The sequence below is a fragment of the Hemicordylus capensis genome, chromosome 3, assembly GCF_027244095.1.
Source record: "Hemicordylus capensis ecotype Gifberg chromosome 3, rHemCap1.1.pri, whole genome shotgun sequence".
In the NCBI taxonomy this organism is placed as follows: Eukaryota; Metazoa; Chordata; class Lepidosauria; order Squamata; family Cordylidae; genus Hemicordylus; species Hemicordylus capensis.
In genome coordinates, this window is record NC_069659.1 from 359,318,613 (window position 1) to 359,336,561 (window position 17,949).

The following is a 17,949-nucleotide window of genomic DNA, read 5'->3' on the forward strand; positions in this document are numbered from 1 at the left end:
CACGACTCAGCAGCCTGGAAAGCGCCTCCTTGGCCTGTGGGCTCATCAGGGCCATTGAGGGGTGGCTGCTGCCCATCACCCAGCGCTCCCGTCTGCCCGGCCCTGCTGGCCCTGCTGGGGCTCGCAGCTTTTCTCCTCCCCGGTTCCGCCTGGCTCACCATGGAAACGGAGGCGCTTTCTGGGCAATGGAGGGTCCACCCTGCCATCGTGGCCCAAGGAGCATGTCGGTCTGTGGGGCCCAAAGGACAGCAGGGGCTCTGGCTCCGAGGGGGCCGGGCTGTGTGGAAAGGGGGAGGCAGAATGCGGGCTGCCACCCGGGCAGGAGGCCCGGAGGCCAGCCAGAGGAGGGGCCTCCCCCGCAGCGGCCAGCGGCCTTCCCTTGCCCTGCCCCTCCTCGTTGGCTGTGTCCGGAGGGAGAGCAGCTGGGCAGAGGCAGGCTTGATCTGTGCCAGTCTCTGCCGGGGGGTGGGGGGTGTTTTGGCTGCCCCTGGCTTGGGTGGCTTGAAGAGACGCAGCCGTGGAGGCCGAGTTGCCCCGCGGCTGCTAAGCCTGATGGCTCTGGGCCAGGAGGCCTCCCCGTCCCAGCTGCTGCCGGGGAGCAAGCCTGCAGCTGGGCCACCGTGGGGAGACGGGGTGCTGGTCCAGCAGGGCTCTCTGGGCCAGAGGGGAGGGGGTTGGCTGCTGAATGGTGGGGACACAGTGCGGGGGGGGGCGGCCCTCGGGCGTTCTGGGCTGTGCGTGTCCCAACACGCCTGAGTCTGAGTCCCGCTGAAGAGAGTGGAGCCTGCTTCCGAAGCAGGAGGCTTCCCGGGCACACCTCCACTGCAGAGGGCCTCCCTCTCCGCAGTCCGCGTCTCTCGGACCTCTGTGGTGGGAAGTGGTGGGCATCGCTTGTGTGCCCAGAGGGGGCGTGTGCTGCCCACGTGTCGGCCTGGAGCTCTGCGGGGGCCAGGCAAGCTGGGTCGGATGTGCTGGCGAGACCAGCATGCCGAGCAGGGAGGTGCTTGCTCTCCACCTGCAGAGTGAACGACTGCATCTTGCGGGTGAACGAGGTGGACGTCCGCGACGTGACCCACAGCAAAGCAGTGGAAGCTTTGAAGGAGGCCGGCTCCATGGTCCGGCTGTATGTCAAGAGAAGGAAACAAGTCACCGAAAAGATGGTGGAGATCAAGCTGGTGAAAGGCCCGAAAGGTTTGTGGCGGCGGCGGCAGCTTGGTGAAGCAGGCCAGGCTTGGTGGCCAGCATGGCTGGTGCTCCAGAGGCCGGGCCCCAAACCCCCCCCCTCGCTCTGCGCAGCAGGGCCTTGGCCTGGGAAAGGACTGCTCGGAGCAGCAGGGCCTCTGGGGTGCAAACCTCTGCCCCAGTGGCAGGGGGGGGCGGGCCTGGAGCCTGCCTGGGTTGCCAGTTTGGAGAAGAGGCCGCGTCCCCCTGTGGGAGCCCTCTTCCCGCACACCCTCCACTCCGCTGTCCCTGCCCGCCGGAGTCTTGTCTCTGTGCGTCGCCTCCTGGCCCCGGGCGCCTCCCGGCCCGTGCTGGCTCTGGCAGTGGCAGGGGCCGGGTGGCTGCTGACGGTCTCTGCTCTCGTGAAGCAGGTCTCGGGTTCAGCATCGCGGGGGGCGTTGGCAACCAGCACATTCCTGGAGACAACAGCATCTACGTCACCAAGATCATTGAAGGCGGCGCAGCCCACAAGGACGGCAAGCTCCAGATTGGGGACAAGCTTCTGGCGGTAAGTGGCTTTCTCAGCCCCGTCCGTGCCTGGGAGCAGCCCCTGCCAGCCTGGGCTGGAGAACCGGGCTCAGGGCGAGGGCTGGTCGGCCCCGCCAGCTGCAGCTCAGGCAGCGCTCCTGGCGGGGAAGGCGGGGAGGCCCGGCTCGGGCCCGCTTCCCTTCCTGGGCAGGCGAGAGACCTGCTGCTCTGGTCTTGCTGAGCGGTGCTGTTGCTGCTCCCCATGTCATGAGGTTCCCCGAACATGCCAGGGGGTGGCGGCGGCTGAACACGCCAGGTAGGTGGCAGTGGGGTGGCGGGAAGAGCAGCAGCTGAAGGGCGGGGCGGGGCCCAGAGGAGACTGGGAGCGGGGCGGGGCGGGGGGGAGCAGCATCTGGGGCAGGGCGAGTTAAAAACAGCCGGCAGGGAGGCCAGAGAGGTCCTTGCGCTGGGTGGAGGCGGCAGCATGTGTGGCCCAGCTGGGGAGCCCGTGGCTGCTTGCCTCCCCCCCCCCCCGTTGGCTGCTTGCCTCGCCCCCCCCCCCGGTCGGCTCTGCACGCAGGAGCAGGGAAGCCTGCCTGCCTGCCTGCCTGGCCGCCTCCATCCGCTCCTTTCCCCCCCGACCCTGGCAGGTCGTAGCAGCTGGGACTTTCTCGGGCTGCTGACGTGATGCTTGTCGTCCTGTGACTGGCTCGGGAGGCCTGTGAGTGGGGGAGGCTGGTGTCATTCAAGAGAGCCTCCCCTTCTCCCCACCCAGGATGGGGCCGCGGCTGCTGCTTGTGTGGCGATGGGTTTTTCCCTTGTCAATGCTTCTTCCTGGCATTCCTCCCAGAGATTCCCGGCTTACCTCTTTGGCTCTCAAATCTGGGTCTTTTCCCTGACGTGTGCAGTCCTGGGCTCCGAATCCCGTTCACGGCCCTGGGTCGGACATGCCACCCACTCCCACTGCGGAACTAACTGGGCAGTTCAGGGGATGAGTCCAGCTGCAAAGAGCCTCCAGCCGGGGCCTCGGGAGACACCCCCCCCACACACACACACAACCCAGGGGAGCAGGAGCCAGCATGTCCCCACACCCCCCATGAGCCCAGCAGACAGCCCACAGCCCTGTCTCCATCTTTGACTGGGGGGAGCCCCCCGAGAACCTCCCCCGGCACCCCCAGGGCCAGCTGCTAGAAAATTGGGCCCAGCCCCTTTGAGCAGCAGAGCCTTCTCGAGGGCAGGGGCCGGCTGCCACTCTGCCTTGGCAGCCGTCCGAGAAACCAGCCGCCATCTCCAAGCCTTCCTTGCAGCCGGATCAGCAGCCCACTCTGTGGCCGTCTCGCTTTGCCGGTGGAGTCAAGCTTGGAGCTGGGCAGTGCTGCCTTTTTCGGCCTTGAGCAGAATCGGGAGCTGCCGTTTGAAGTGGCAGCTGTGCATTGACGACGACTGTGTGTTTCTGTCCCACTTCTCAACAAAAGTGCGCAAAGCCGTTTACACAGAGGAATATGGGCGATGGTTCCGCGTCCTGAAAGGGCTCACAGTCTCAAAGGGGACATGAGGTAGACCCTGGAGGGGTGCTGTGCTGGGGCTGGACAGGGCCTGTGGCTCGCTCCCTGCTCAATAGAAGGGAATGGCCACTTGGAAAGGGACCTCTTTGCTCAGTTCACAGGGTTGCAATTTACAAAAATGGCAATGGAAGATTCAGAACTGGTGACGCTGAAAGGTCAAGCTAGCCAGATCTGTAACTGCAGGGAAATGGGCAGCTGCATTTCAGCAAATGAGGACTCTGCCGAACTTCAGAAAAAGCCCTGCTGGGCTCCTCTGGGTCTGGCCCCTCAGGCCCAGCATCCTGCCTCATGCAACGGCCAACCAGTTGCTTCTGGGAAGCCTGCAAGCGGGGAAAAGCGGGCAACCCACCGCCCCCTCCCATTCCCTCGCGCCTGGTGTTCAGGGACATCACGCCCCCGATGGAAAGGCACAGCTACCCAGGCCAGCCTCCATGGATAGCCCTGTCCTCTGTGAATTGGTCTTACCCCCTTTTAAACCCATCTGGATTAGTGGCCCTTCACCACATCCAATAGCAGCAACTACAGATTGTGGGCAGAAGTCCTTCCTTTCATCGGTCCTGTGTCTCCCAGCATTTCGCTTCAACAGAGCACCCCGCCTTCTCATTGTAGGAGAGACTACAATTCCACACCTCACCTTTTCTAGCTCTTCAAGTGCAGTGATCAGAACTGTATACAGTATTCCCAGTGTGATGGCACCATAAATTTATATAGGGGCATTTCTCTATTGGCAGCTCGGTTTCCAGTCCCTTTCCTAATGATCCCTAGCATGGAATTAGCCTTCTTCCCAGCTGCCACACACTGGGCTGTCCATCATGTCCCCAAGACCGTTTCCTGATCGATCCAGCTCAGACCCCATCAATGTATATGTGAAGCTGGGGGGGGTTGCCCCAGTGTGCATCACTTTACACTTATTGGCACTGAATGGTGTTTGCCATTCTAAAGCACATTTGCTTAGGTAGGAGAGATCCCTCTGGAGCTCTTCGCAATCCTTTCTTGTTCTTACCATCCTGAATAATTTGGGGTCACCAGCACACTTGGCCACCTCACGGCTCACCCCAGCACCTGCTCATTTATGAACAAGTTCAAAAGCACCTGACGCTTTCCCCGATTATCACAAGAGTAGCCCTTCTGGAGCAGAGCCGGGGGTGCCATTTACCCACATGGGTAAACTGCATGCTTTTAGAAACCCCACAACCAGGCCCCACAGCGCACTCTCCAGCAGCTGGGCTTGGGAGCCCTGAAGCCTCAGAGCACAAAGGGTCTTTTCAGCAGTCACGGCAAAGAGCCAGATAGACCTCAGTTCTTTGACTTGACGTGGTCTCTGTCTTTTGCACCAATGGGCTATGCGCCTGTGCAGAGACCTCGTCGGAACCTCGCAAGCTCAATTCTCCTGCTTCGGGCTATATGCAGCTGCATCACTCCTCATCCCCTCCGTCTTTCGTCGTCCACGCTTCAGTAAGCATAGCGGAGTCTGCAACTTGACAACGGCCTTTGGCCGCGGATTAGTTGGACTTGGCCCATGATCAAACTCGATCAACTAGAGAGCTCTCTGTGGCTACGGATGAGCCTGGGTATGCTTCATCGGAAGAGGAGGCCTATTCCTCGGCCAGCCCACAGAAGAGGCATCGTGGCTGCCTAGGCATCGTTCGCAACCCTCGAGGGTGCCAGGAGAGCATCCCGCTAGGGACCATAGTGCCCATTGGCACTCGGAAGAACATTCCTCAGTTTACAGGCAAGATCGGGCCTGGGACCGTCGTAAGCTATCATGTCCGGATCAGTACCAGCTGCCCATCCGCCACACTCCCTTGTGAGGCTGAGCTTTCATATGGTGCTTGGCGCCGGGACTCTGGATCATGTGGTCGATATCGACTATTTGGACTATGTTAGGCTCCGATATGGACCTCATTACTCGGAAGGCCCCACGTATGGGAAACCCGGAACTGTGTAGGGCTGGTGTGACCCACACACACACTCGAAAGGGAGGTTGCAATCCCAATCACCGCAACACTCCCCTCAGGATCAAAATGAGTGATGCGAGCCGCCCTCTTCGGCTGCCGTGCTACAACAGGCTGCTATGCCTGTCCAGGTACTTCTGGCAGAGCTTTCTGCCTCAGTACTGGACAATCCGGGAAGCAAACTGGGCTCCCCTACGGTTTCAATGCTCTTGGCCCAAGACTCTTTGGCTCCTCCGGAGTTGGAATATGAGAGCGATAGTAGCTCTCAGGACTCTGAGGTTGTTTCCCGGGGGTTGTCCCTGCTCAACATACAGTTGGATTCAAAGTCTGTTTCCCTGTCAGAGGACCTCAAACAGTACTCCACGTACGTAGCCCGCATGGCTTCGGCCCTTGGTGTGAGCCTCGGTATGTAGCAGAAGGAAGAGCTGGACCCATTGTTCAGCCTTATCAATTTGGAGGCCAAAGTACCAGCCGCTTGGCCCCTGAACTCAGTCAGCATTATTGGGGGTCATTGGGAAAAGCCAGCAACTCTTTCTCAGCCTAATAGATGCTTGGAGAACTTTTACAGGGTGCAGCTACAGGATGATACGGCCTTTCTGAAGAATCATCCCACCCCGAATTTGATCGTCGTGGAGGCATCCCTACAAAGGACCAGGGGTCACAGCCAGTCTGAACCAAGTGACAAAGAGGGCAGAAAATTGGACTCTTTCAGGAGAAGGCTTTACTTGGCCTCAACCCTCCACTTGAGGGTGGCCAATTATCAGGCTTATAACACACGATATAACCACTTTCTGTGGGAGAAAGTGGGTCCTTCCCTGGATCTTCTGCTTCAGGACAAGTGGGATCCGGCGAAAGTGTTTCTCCGCAAGGCTATTCAGGTGGTGAAACAGGAACTCTGTTTGGCTCAGCATTCAGTGGAGTGCATGGCTAACGTGATGGTCACATCTGTGGTGCTCAGATGACATGCTTGGCTGTGTTCGTCTGGCCTGAACTACGAGGCCCGTGCTAGGGTCGAGGACCTGCCTTTTGAGGGCTCTAGCTTCTTTGCGGAGCAGACGGATGACACGCTCCAGAAAGTTCAGAAGTTGAGGAGCACAGCACGATCCATGTCGTACTCGTCGTCAACCACCAAACCACCGAAAACTGCTAGGTGGTCACCTTATCATCCACAGAAGACTCCTTCTCAACAGCAGTCTCCAGCGGAACGTTCCTTTCGTGGTAACAAGTTCCAGTTGAGATACAAGTCGGGCTCCAGCCTAGTAAGCCTGCCTTTCAGAAATAGTGCCCGAACACCTTCCAAAAGAAGCAATGACTCGGGGCGCTTCCGGACTCGCCTGGCTCCGTTCTCGGCGAGCTGGGACAGAGTGAGCACGGACCAGTGGGTCCTTACAGTCAACGTTTGGGCTATGCCTTGGAGTCCTGCGGGACACCGCAAGTGTCCACGATTGTGATTTCTCCAAGCACCCCCAGAGTTGGACCAGGAGGTCGCCGCTCTCCTGTCAAAGGATGCAATCGAGAAGGTTGCCAATCTGGAGAGTCCCAGTTTCTATTCCTGGTACTTTATTGTGCCGAAACCGGATGGGGGTTGGCGTCCTACACTGGACCTCAGGGCCCTAAACAGATACTTGGTCTACAAACGATTCCGAATGCTGTCGGTACCGACCGTTATGACCATCCTGGAAAATGTCTTGTAGATGGTTTCCCTAGACTTCAAAGACTCATATTACCACATCTTGATACACTCTCAGCATCGACGCTTCCTACACTTCTAGATCGGGGGATCCCCTATTAATTCAAGGCCTTGTCATTCGGTCTCACGACAGCGCCTAGGATTTTTACAAAGTGTCTAGCCCCGGTGGGGGCTTTCCTGCAGGAGCAAGAGTTGCAGGTACTGCCATATTTAGACGATTGGCTCATATTGGTGAGTACCAAGCATGTGGTCCTGGACACCCTTGAGATCATCGTGGACACTCTGCAGCTTCTGGGTTTCCAAATCAATTTCAAGAAATCTCAGTTGGAACTGACCCACATGATACAGTTCATAGGGCTGATATTTGATACGACCTTGGAAAAGGTCTTCCTTCCAGACACCCGCATGTGTACTTTCCAGAGACTGGCTGCCGCTTTCTTAGCTGGAGGGTCACAGACTATGCACTTGGTGCAGTGCCTGTTGGGGCACATGGCAACCATACCTTCAGTTCCACAAGGACAAGGTTGTGCTCAGGCCGGATGTCCAGTTTCTTCCTAAGGTGGTGTCTATGTTTCACCATTCGTCCCTGCTCACATTGCCTATGTTTTTCCAAAACCTTTCCTTGGATGCAGAGCGAAGGTTGCATCGTTTGGACATTAGAAGGGCGTTATCCTTCTATGTACAGAGGTCTGCTGAGTGGAGAAAAACTCCTTCCTTGTTTGTTCTTTATGATGGGCCTCGTAAGGGTCTTCAAGTTTTGGCCCAATCCCTATCTAGATGGGTAGTTTCCTCAATTGAGCTTTGCTGTCAATTGGCTCATAAGCAGTTGCCTGCAACCGTTAAGGTGCACTCAGTTAGGTCCGTGGCGATCTCTGTCGCCTTTGATCGTGCGGTCCCATTGGACACTACCTGCCAGGCAGCTACCTGGGCTTTGCCCCACTCACTCATCTGTCATTATGCTATTGATGCCAGGGCACGGAATGATGCTGTATTTGGCAGGAGTGTCCTGCAATCACTTTTCAGTTGATGTACTTGTTTCTGGAATAAATACTTCTGGCAGTTCACAGGTTGCTTCTGTTTCTTCCCTCCTCCTTGGGTGCTTGCTTGTTATGCACCCATTGGTGTAAAAGACAGAGACCACAGCAAAGAACTACAGGTTGCTTCCCTGTCACTTTGGTTCTTCTAGTGGCCATCTGTCCTTTTGCATGCCCTCCCCGCGGGGTCTGCTGAAGCTGGACTCTGTGACTGAGGGGATGTGGAGTGACGCAGCCACATATAGCGGCTGGGGCCGGGTTCCCGCCCAAAGCAGGAGAAATCGAGCTTGTGAGGTTCCCACGAGGTCTCTGTGCAGGCGCATAGCTCCTTGGTGTAAAAGGACAGGTGGCCACTAGAAGAGCCAAAGTGACAGGGAAGCAGCCTGTAGCTGCTCCACGCGCTGGGCCCATCTTGCCCTTTCCCACTCACTGCATGCTGGCTGCCCAAAGACCTCCGCCATTCGTGAGGAGCAAAGCAGTCCTGTACAGTGTTCATCATGATTTTGTTTTTGAAAGCTTATACCTGCCTTTCTTGCAGATGTAATCTAAGGCAGGTTACAGAAAAAAGAATAAAATAACAGCCACTCAGCCAAAAAGCCCGAGCCAAGGAACCATCAAAATGAGAGCACCAGATCCAGTCTGCCGCATACACGGAACCATCGGCCAGTCCAGAAGCCTTGTTTGCAAAGCTGTGTCTCCGGTGCCTGAAGAAGGGGAGTCAAGCAAGCCTCTCATGGGGGGGCATCTCACAGGGCTGGTGCCAGCACTGAGCAGGCCCCGCTCCCAGTGGACACCTGCCAGACTACAGGTGGCCAAAACCCTGGTAGCCGAGCTTTCCATGAGGAAATGAACCTGTGGGAGGAAGGCCCAGGCAGGAGAAGGTGTCCCTTAGGTTCCCAAATGTTTTCGGACTGTAAAGATAACCAGGATTTTCAATTGGGCTAGGAGCTAATGCAGAATGAATGATCCTGGAGTGATGCTTCCCAAAGAGCAGGGGTCCCCGCAGTGCCCTAGCAGCAAACTTCTGCACCCAGCATAGATTCCGAATGTGTGTGACCAAACCTTTCATGGCAGTGGCCAGGTCTGCCTTCTCCAGGACAGGCCACAGCTGGGCAAAAGCCACCAGTGAAGGAGGCAGGCACCTCTCCTGGGGGCGGGGGAGTTTAGTCACATTGGTGAGATGCGCCTCAGTTGCACATTTGATGGGGGCCCCGAGAGGAAGATCTTTGTGTCTTGGTTCATGCGGAAGGATTGGCCCAGGCCCAGAGCTGTTCAGACTTTGTAGCTCATGACCAGCACCGTGTGTGTCTAGCAGGTCTTCAACATGGTCTCTGCCTTTTACACCAGTGGCCTTTGCACATGCACAGAGACCACGTCGGAATCTACCAAGCTTCTGTCCCTGAGTTTTGTTTTTGGTAGGAACCCACCCCACCACGGCTGCGCCTCCCCCTTCCCCTCCGCCTCTCGTCATCTGCACTACGGTGGACTTCATCAGGACTACTGGGCTTCAAAAGAGCTGTGAACAGAACAGGAAGCGGTTTGTTCTGTTTACACGTTTCCCCGGACATTCCTTATTTTACCTTAATTTCCCTGCGTGCAGTTGTGTCGTTCTCCTGTCTTGTCTGAATCGAGTTGGGTGACCCTCCTTCATTCCACTGCGGACCTTGGCCACTGGTTCAGCATTTTCACTGGCCTCCCTGGGATCCGATGGCATGCCGGAGGCGGAGGGAAGAAAGTTCATGTCAGATGCCACCAGCAGCCTCTCATGGAGATGTTGAACTGCATGGGGGAGAAAAGGCAACTCTGCAGTGCAGTGCAGGCTGAATGTTATGAATGGAGCAGATGCGCTTCTGGAACAGAGGAAGCTGCCTTCTCCCGGGTCAGGCCCTGGGTCCATCTAGTTCAGCATGGTCTGCTCAGACTGGCAGTGGCTTCTCCCAGGTGGCAGGCAGGAGTCTCTCTCAGCCCTGTCTTGGCGATGCTGCCAGGGAGGGAACTGGGGACCTTCTGCTCTTCCCAGAGCGGCTCCATCCCCTCCTGAGGGGAATATCTTAACAGTGCTCACACATGGAGTCTCCCATTCAAATGCAAACTAGGGCAGAACCTGTTTAGCAAAGAGTGCAATTCAAGCTTGCTACCACAAGACCAGATCTCCTCCCCACTGTCTGAGATCTGTCCTCCAGAAATGAATGGAGTAGCTGCAAAATGGTGCTTCCCTTTCTCACCATTTCGGAAGGTTACCATGGTCAGTGGGACTGAATGCTGCTAACAGATCTAGGGGAACTAGTGGGGACCTGATGGGCATCTGTTATCCACCATGGCAGTCTATTCCAAAGGCTGGAATCGAGCCTGGAAGAGATCTAGATAACCAGCTTCTTCCAAGAGCCTCTGCATTTGAGCACCACGTCTTCCAAACCCTTGCCCAGAAATGAGAGGCTAGAAATGGGACACACCTAGAGGGAACTTCCTCAGCCTCCTTCAAGGCTGTGGGGTCTGATTCTTCCTCAGGAAGGTGTTTAATCTCTCTACCATCCGTTTCCCAGTCACCACCACTGCCAGCCCTGACCCATCTGGTCAGCTAAGGTGGGCACAACTCAAGAGCATTAGGTAGGCTCCTCCCCTCCAAGGATCTTGTTGCGCAAAGTTATCCATCAAAGCAAGAGAAGCAGAAACTCTCGGAACGTCCCGTGTCTTGTTTGTAGCTCACGCATTATCCAGTTGCAAGCAACTCCACTGTGTCAAGTTCCTCTGCTTGCCCTCGTGAATGCAGGTATAACAGGCCTCTCACTGTTCAGAACAGCTCTGTGGGGTGGCTCTTCTCAGTCACAGTAGGTGGCAGGAAGGTATATGTGCTTAGCTACTGCCGCTTCCAGAGAGCACGTCCTGAACACGGGGCTCTAGCCTGTGTTTGCTCAGACTGGTGGCGTGTGTCCCTCATCAGCACGCAAGCCATTGTCCTGCTTCATTGCCTCCAACCCCTTTATAAACTAAGAAGCCACATGGATGCTAATAGTGGAAGGGGGCATCCAGGCCAGGTCCTCTCCCCATTCCAGAGGCCAAGCAGGGATTGGTCCGGATTGTCAGCCAGATCGAGCAGGCACATCTCCCAGACCAGTTGAGAATCCATTGGCATTGGAATTAGCCACTCAGCATTAGTCCTAATGGTGGGGGGCACCCCCGCTCCTGTCGTGTTTCGGAGTCCCTGCAACTCTAAACCCAAGCAGGTAATTTTCTGTTCACACCAAAGGAAGTCTAATAAACTCCCTTGGTCTCTGTTATCTTCCTCCAAACTTGAACAGACCAGATCAAGGGTGTGCCCTGCCAGATGCAATTTAAGACCATCTGTGGGTTGCCACGGAGACCTGAGCTGCACCTGGCAAAATGAATGTGAATGTTGAAGCCCCCCAGAACAGCTGCCAGCTTGGAAGTTCTCCGTGCCACTGCGGAGGGCATCTCTGCCAGACAAGAGGGCAGCTCTCTCACTCTCCCTACAGCCCCGCAGTAGAGGGACACCCAGTTGACATTAAGTGGCCGCTGAGCAGGGGACCGGTGGAGTGAGATGGGATCCCCGCCACTCTCCATCCACCCAGAGAGTCTGGATGCTGCTGGACCAAAGGCGGCCCAGGCAGAGGCAGCTGGGGATGTGTCTGCTCCCCTGCCACACCCGCCCAGCTTGACTGGCGAAATGGAGATCCCGCCCTGGCCAACTGCTGCCTTCCAGTCCACAGGGCCGGCCTTCAGGAGCAGCGCAAGACCCGATGGGCTGTTGCCCCTTGGGATGCTTCTCCCTGGGAGAGCCTCCGTGCGGATTTCTGATCTCCCTTCCGCTGCTCTGGCACAACTCCTGCCGCCATCGCCACCATCCATACCCCTCCCCCTCCCCTCCCCTCCCCTCCCCTCCCCCCCCCAGAGACACACATCCGCGAGGAGGGGGGCCACCCCTCCTTGAAACCGCTGCTCTCAGCTCTCACCTTGTGCCTCTAGCAGGCAAGGAAAGTGGGGTGCCTGGAGGCTGAGAGGAATCTCCCCATTGCCTCCATCCTTGATTTCAAAGGCTCCAATCCATGGAAGATGCTCCTCATCCAGAGAGGTGGGGGAAATACAGCCAACCCTTCCGGAAGGCAGAGAAGAGCGGCTTGCCTTTTCACTAGCCGCCTCTTTTCCCCTGCTGCTTGAATGAGGATAGGCTTGGTTCTCATTAGTCTGCTCACTCATGCAGGGGCTCTGGCCTCCCACCGGACTTGAGTGGCCTTCCACCTTCAAGGGCAGGTGCCACCTACTCTGAAGGAAGCCCCGGCGGACGGGGGTGGGATCTAGTGCTGACATCCTTGGGATCAGATTGTCCAGGATCTGACCAGACTGGCCTGGAGAGGTGCAACCCCAGGCTTGGTTTGGGCTTGTGTTTTAGCCTTGACCAGCATATTGGAGAGGGTTGTGTCTGTTCACAAGAAATGGCAGTTGGCCAGATAATTAAATGGCAGGAGATTTAAGAGATTAGGGTTGCATAACAGCAGCAGCAGCAGCAGCAGGAGGAATAAAAAGCAAGCTCTCCTGATAAGGAATGATGGACCCGATGCAGAAGCAAGGAGTGGCTCCTCCCCAAGGGATCCCTTCAGTTGTCCAAGCCTGAGCTTTTGACCCCAAGGTGATCGGTGCAGGCCTCCGTGTCTGTCGGCCCTGGGCTTGCACGTGCTGTTCCTTCCTGCTGAACCAGGAACAAACATGTGTTGCCACTGGAAAGGACAAGCGTTTGCTTCCTCACATCCCCCAGACATCCTGTAGATGACAGTGGAAGATACTGAGGAAAAGGTCATTTGAATATGGGCATCACCAGATCAGTTTGGGAAAGTGTGTGCTGTTAGATGGAGCTTCCCCTTCAGCCTTGCTGTTGAGCTGTGAGGCACACACGCCACCCCCAGCTGCCCTCCGGCACGCAGTGCCCTGTCCCAGAGCAGCGGGTCATTGCCTGCTAGTTTCCGTGGGCCCAGCAAGAAGGCCGTGCAGCCAGACTCCTTGGGCTGAGGCACGTGCCGCGTGGGCAGTGTTGCATGCCGTGCCTGTGGACCGATCTGGTGGTCCATGCCAGTTAGAATGTCCCTGGAATGGCCTGTGAATATCCCCAGTGGCCTGGCTCGCCTTGCCAGCATCCTGAATATCCCCAGTGCCCAGACTCGGGAGGCCTGTGCCAGGCTTTCCGTGGGGGTCCACACACACACCCTGTCTAGACTCCAAGAATGTTTGGCTTTGAGACATGTGGTTTTCATGTTTGAAGCCCTGGGTCCCGTTCCTGGCATCCCTGCTTAACAAACCAAGTGCTCTTGGGGAAGGCTTCTTGCCCTACCAGTGAGCCCCAGCTCATGTGGAGGGGCTGCCTGAGCACGCAGGCTGTCTCGCGGTCTCTCTGCAGGGTGCTCAGAGCAGGCCTTCCTCCTCCTCCTCCTCCTCCTCCTCCTCCTCTGCAGCAGGCTCCTTGAGGCACCAGTTCCCTTTGGGGGAGGCATCTCACTCTCTTAGCTGGGGCCTCTCAGATTTTGGTGTGCCTTGGGATGATGCGTTACGTCAAAGCCGTCATCATCATGTGTGATTTCTTCTCTGTAATTTCATTGCCAGCCAGAGATGTGGGGTCTCCAGAAACTTTGAACTGGAAAATTTTCGGGGGGGAAATCCCATGTAATTTTTCCTCATTGGCATAAGATTTCATCTCAGAAATTTGCTGTGCAGGTTTTCCTGATGCCTTAACAAGACTGATCTGCTATTTGACGTATATATTTAGCTTTTAAAAACAAATCTTATTAATTTCCCACATTGTATCTCAGAGTTTTCCCAGCAGTCGGATAGCTGAACTGAAATATCTGATTAGTGAGGGGAAAACCCATAAAGAGACTTAATGTGGCTTAAATGTTATACTGAAACACATTCAAAGCTTTATGTGGAAATAAATTGTTTTTGTTGAAGTACTCAATAAAACATATACATATTTTCACACACTTTCTAGGGATAATCACCTGAAAAAAATAATTAGAACTTTGAAATTGCCCCAGGTTGCCTAATATTGCATTGATGTCCATCATGGTTACTAATCAATTTCATGGAACAAATTTTCATGGCCAACATCTAGACTAGCCAGTCCCAGACGCCTGCTGCACTGTTGTTTGAGAGGAGAAGGGGCGGGTGGCGCATTCCAGAGTCTCGGGGTGGCAACAGAGAAGGCCCGTCCCTGTGTAGCCATCAGATGAGCTGGTGGCAACTGCAGACAAACCACTGGAGGATCTCAGTGGGCGGTGAGGCTCATAGTGAAGAAGTCGTTCTCTCAGATTTAAGGACCGAGTTCCTCTCTCCCCCTCTAGGTCAACAGTGTTTGCTTAGAAGAAGTTACACACGAAGAAGCAGTGACAGCCTTAAAAAACACCTCTGACTCTGTTTATCTGAAAGTTGCCAAACCAACCAGCATGTTCATGAATGACAGTTATGCCCCTCCAGACGTCACCCACTGTAAGTTTAACTTGTGCTTGCTTTTTTGCTTCTTTTACAAATCTTGGGGGGAAATTAACATTTTGAAAGATGACCTTTTGGGCAATGCAAGAATTTTGTTGGATATCCCATGCTTAGCAAAAATAGACTTTGAGTAAATGTCAGAACAGTTGAAAGTCTCCATTACTGCTATAGCCTACCTCACTGGAAGTTTGACCATCAGATTTAGGCCACCACCTTGGCCATAGTGGTCTGTAGTAAACTCCCAGAATGGTATTGTTTTTATTCCCGTGTCATTTCCTCTTTCTCAGACACTTCCGAAAAGGCTGCCATGCTCGTGTGCCTGGGGGTCTGGGCAGATGTAAGCCTCCTCTGCCTATAATGCAGCTCCTCCCTTTCTGTTGGGTCTATTCCTTTGAACACCTTATAACCTTCAAGTACTACTGTACAGGGGTCCTCCACCATGCATCTCCTCCCATCTGTGGAGGACTGCTAGTTCTTCTGCTAGTGGTCTCTGTCCATCTCACACACATGGGCTTTGTGCTTGCGTGGAGAGACATTTGGAAAACCTCACAAGCGTTTCTCTCTCACTCTATGGTATTAGGCTCCTCCGCTCTATTCCTAGATCACGTGATCCGCACCCTCCCCCCAGCTATTTTTCGTCCACCGAAGAAGAATCATCCTCAAGGGGAACCTTGAACCTGGAGTGGCAAACCTTGTCCAGATGGCCTGTTGAAGAGCCTGGGCTAGTTGCTTAGTTCCACTGGCATAGAATGGCTCCTGGTGCTCCTGCTCCTGTGGGCATCCGTGTGCCCACTTCTTTCCATGAGATTTCTTCATCCTCCATGGAGACCTTTCTGCTGCCTTTTCCTAGAGTGTTTCTTTTCCTTGTCTAAACACGCCTCCTCTTCCCTGAGAAGCCTCAGTGTAGAATGGCAGACCTCAAGCCCTTTCATCTCCCCCCCGCCACAGAAAGAATACGACCTTGTGGGGTAGGGAGACAAGCCTAGCATGTGCCCTGCAGGCCACCACGGCACATCCCTTGCTGTCCCTATTGCTTAGAGCACCTGGACTTGCTCACACACTTCCCCACTGTATTCCCTGGCAAAGAACCTTGTTTGCAATCCTGATAACAATCTCCTGTTTGTATCTCCGGGATCTCTGCCTTGAGAGCTGGCCTAGGCTGAAGCACACCCAGCTAAGAATGTGGCTCCACCTCCAAGCTGATCAGTGACTCATCAAGACGTACCTCACAAGCAAGCTCCACCCCCTCCACCATGTGCTAAGTACATGACTGCAGACAGATGATCCAGCCCCAAACAGCGCAGGCTCCCCCAAAGAAGCCTCAATCACAAGCCACTTCCCACACCCAATAGAATAGCCCCACAGAGTGCCCCTCCTCCTCTCTTCACCAGTCACTTGTGTCATCCTTCTTTTTGCATTCTCTTCCATCCCCCACCAGCTTGCATGCAGACCTCTGTGTGTCAAAAGAGCTGGCCGAGACTGCATTTTTCCTTGTCTCGGGGGCCCGACATTCGTTCCCCAGGTCAGTTGCATTGGGCACAGGCACTCTGGTTCCCTTCCTTTTGTCCAGGTCCAAAATACCCCCAAGAGGAGGAGTGACAGACTCTGGGTTGGAGAAGGGCCCACAACTACTACTGACAGCACGGAAGCATACAAATTGCGACTTCCTTTTAAGTCATCTTCCCCAAGATCAATAGGTGGTCTTCAGAATGTTGATGTGGCATAATATAGTGGATTATCCTTGTGTTCACGGGGAGATACAGTATAGGCTGCTTTTTTATTTAATTGCTACTTGCAAATAGGACATCTTATTTTCAGTACCATGAAGCTGTTTTGACGTAATAGAACTTGTAGAAAATATTATCTTCATAGACTCAGTGCCAGGGATTACTGGGCTGTGGATCTGAGTAGGAAAAGATTATCATGTTGGAAAAATAAGTGGAGTGGACATCTGGGAACAGCAAAAGAAGAAGCAAGAAAATAACTGTTTCTACTGACAGGCACAAAAACCACTTTCAAGTCTTATATAGTTGATAAATGATGCATGTAAAATAAGTAACAAGCAAAATAAGTAACAACATTTGCCGGGAGAGAGGATATCTGGAGTTGCTTTGCTGCTTAATCCATTACGATGTTTTTGTATTTCAAAGATGTAGTGATCAGCCTCCCCTCCCCCTAAAGCGCCTTGGGGTTATCTTTTTAACGAAAGGCGGTATATAAATGCAAAAATAAATAAATAAATAAATAAATAAAGAGTTAACAGGGAGTGAATCCTTGTCTCAGCTGACAGGCTGGTGAACTCCCAGGCAGCCAATCAGTATACCAAGTGGGTGGAACCTAGACAGCGGTTACTGGGAATTCTGGGAGAAAGAAGGACAGTCTTTGTTGGAGAGAAGTGGGTGCAGAAAGGCTTAGTGAAGGGCAATGGAGTTTTGCTCCCTCATGGTTGAAGCCAGCATGGATGTTTCTCTCATGAAATAACTCTGAGGGTCCTTAAAAAGAAAGGATTGCAGGAAGCTTGAATTCTCATCCTGAGTTTGGAGAGTTTAAGGAAAGGAAGCCTGGGTTTTGGCTTCAGAGAGATTAATTTAGGGGAAAGTTTTAGTCAGCCTTTGCATTAGAAACTTATATTTCTTTGGTGTGTGTGCTTTTGCATATTCCTGATACTTGTCTATTATAGTTTATCTGTAACTTAATTAAAGTAAGAAACACTAGCTTTCGCCCATCCTACCTAGGGTGTTGCAAAAGCATCTATAAACATTTAAGCGTGCATTAAGACAACCTGTTTTTGTAACCTAATAAGTATTTAAACTGTATTTAAAGCTGAGAAAGCCTCAGATGAAAGCAGTCTATAGAAATTGAATAAAACTGCTTTTTTAGTTCGTTTCTTTTTACAAGCCTCTCCAAGTTGGTTTTTAAATCAGGGAAAGCAGGGGCGAAGCGGGGAGTTCTCTGGTGCATCCACATTCTCAAATGGTCAGCAGCTATCAGTTTTCTCACTACATGCAGCTTGCACATGGAAAATTTTTGTACTTGCCCAAGAGCAAAATAAAGAGAGTTATCTCTGGGATTCCACCCCAAGCCTAGGGAGGTTCAAGCTCTGTCGATAAGAGGGGTGGCGGCAGCATTTTAAACTTACTGGGGATATAGAATAGTTTTAGGAGAAGCCTAGCCAGGCAGCTCAAGCAGAGATAAGTCAGCATTTCTTTCCCTCATGTGAGCGTGCTTTGAGACAAAGGCTTTAATCCGCTAAAAAAGATCTGAAAGGTGATAATTTTCCAGAATGAGTAACTATGAGAATGGAGCTGGCAAATAAAGGAGACCTCTCTAGATGGCTGAAGAATTGGCAGTTGGTTTATTTAAGACTATTTTGCCCACACTGCCTAAGTAAAACTCACTCACTTTGTTTCTGAAGGGAAACAAAGGGAAAAGAGAGAAGCAAGTTTAAAGTTTGGGGGAAAACTAAAATAGCTTCTGCTTCTATTGGACCATGTGTGTCAACCAGAATGTTTCCTTGAGCT

At 53.8% G+C, this 17,949-nt stretch overlaps 1 protein-coding gene across 15 annotated transcripts in view; it reads left to right on the forward strand.

Moving 5' to 3' along the window:
• DLG1 (discs large MAGUK scaffold protein 1) overlaps positions 1–17,949 on the forward strand; it is a 190,919-nt gene that overhangs the window by 121,347 nt on the left and 51,623 nt on the right. For 8 of the 15 annotated variants that reach the window (XR_008318320.1, XM_053304405.1, XM_053304408.1 and 5 more), the window contains 3 exons: positions 1,022–1,191; positions 1,590–1,729; positions 14,281–14,425. Coding sequence is in view for 14 of the 15 variants with exons in the window: in XM_053304405.1 (XP_053160380.1) it covers positions 1,022–1,191; positions 1,590–1,729; positions 14,281–14,425 (455 nt within the window). In the remaining variant the exon portion in view is untranslated. The remainder of the gene's footprint in view (positions 1–1,021; positions 1,192–1,589; positions 1,730–14,280; positions 14,426–17,949) is intronic. The other 7 variants (XM_053304407.1, XM_053304410.1, XM_053304412.1 and 4 more) reach the window with 1 other exon arrangement.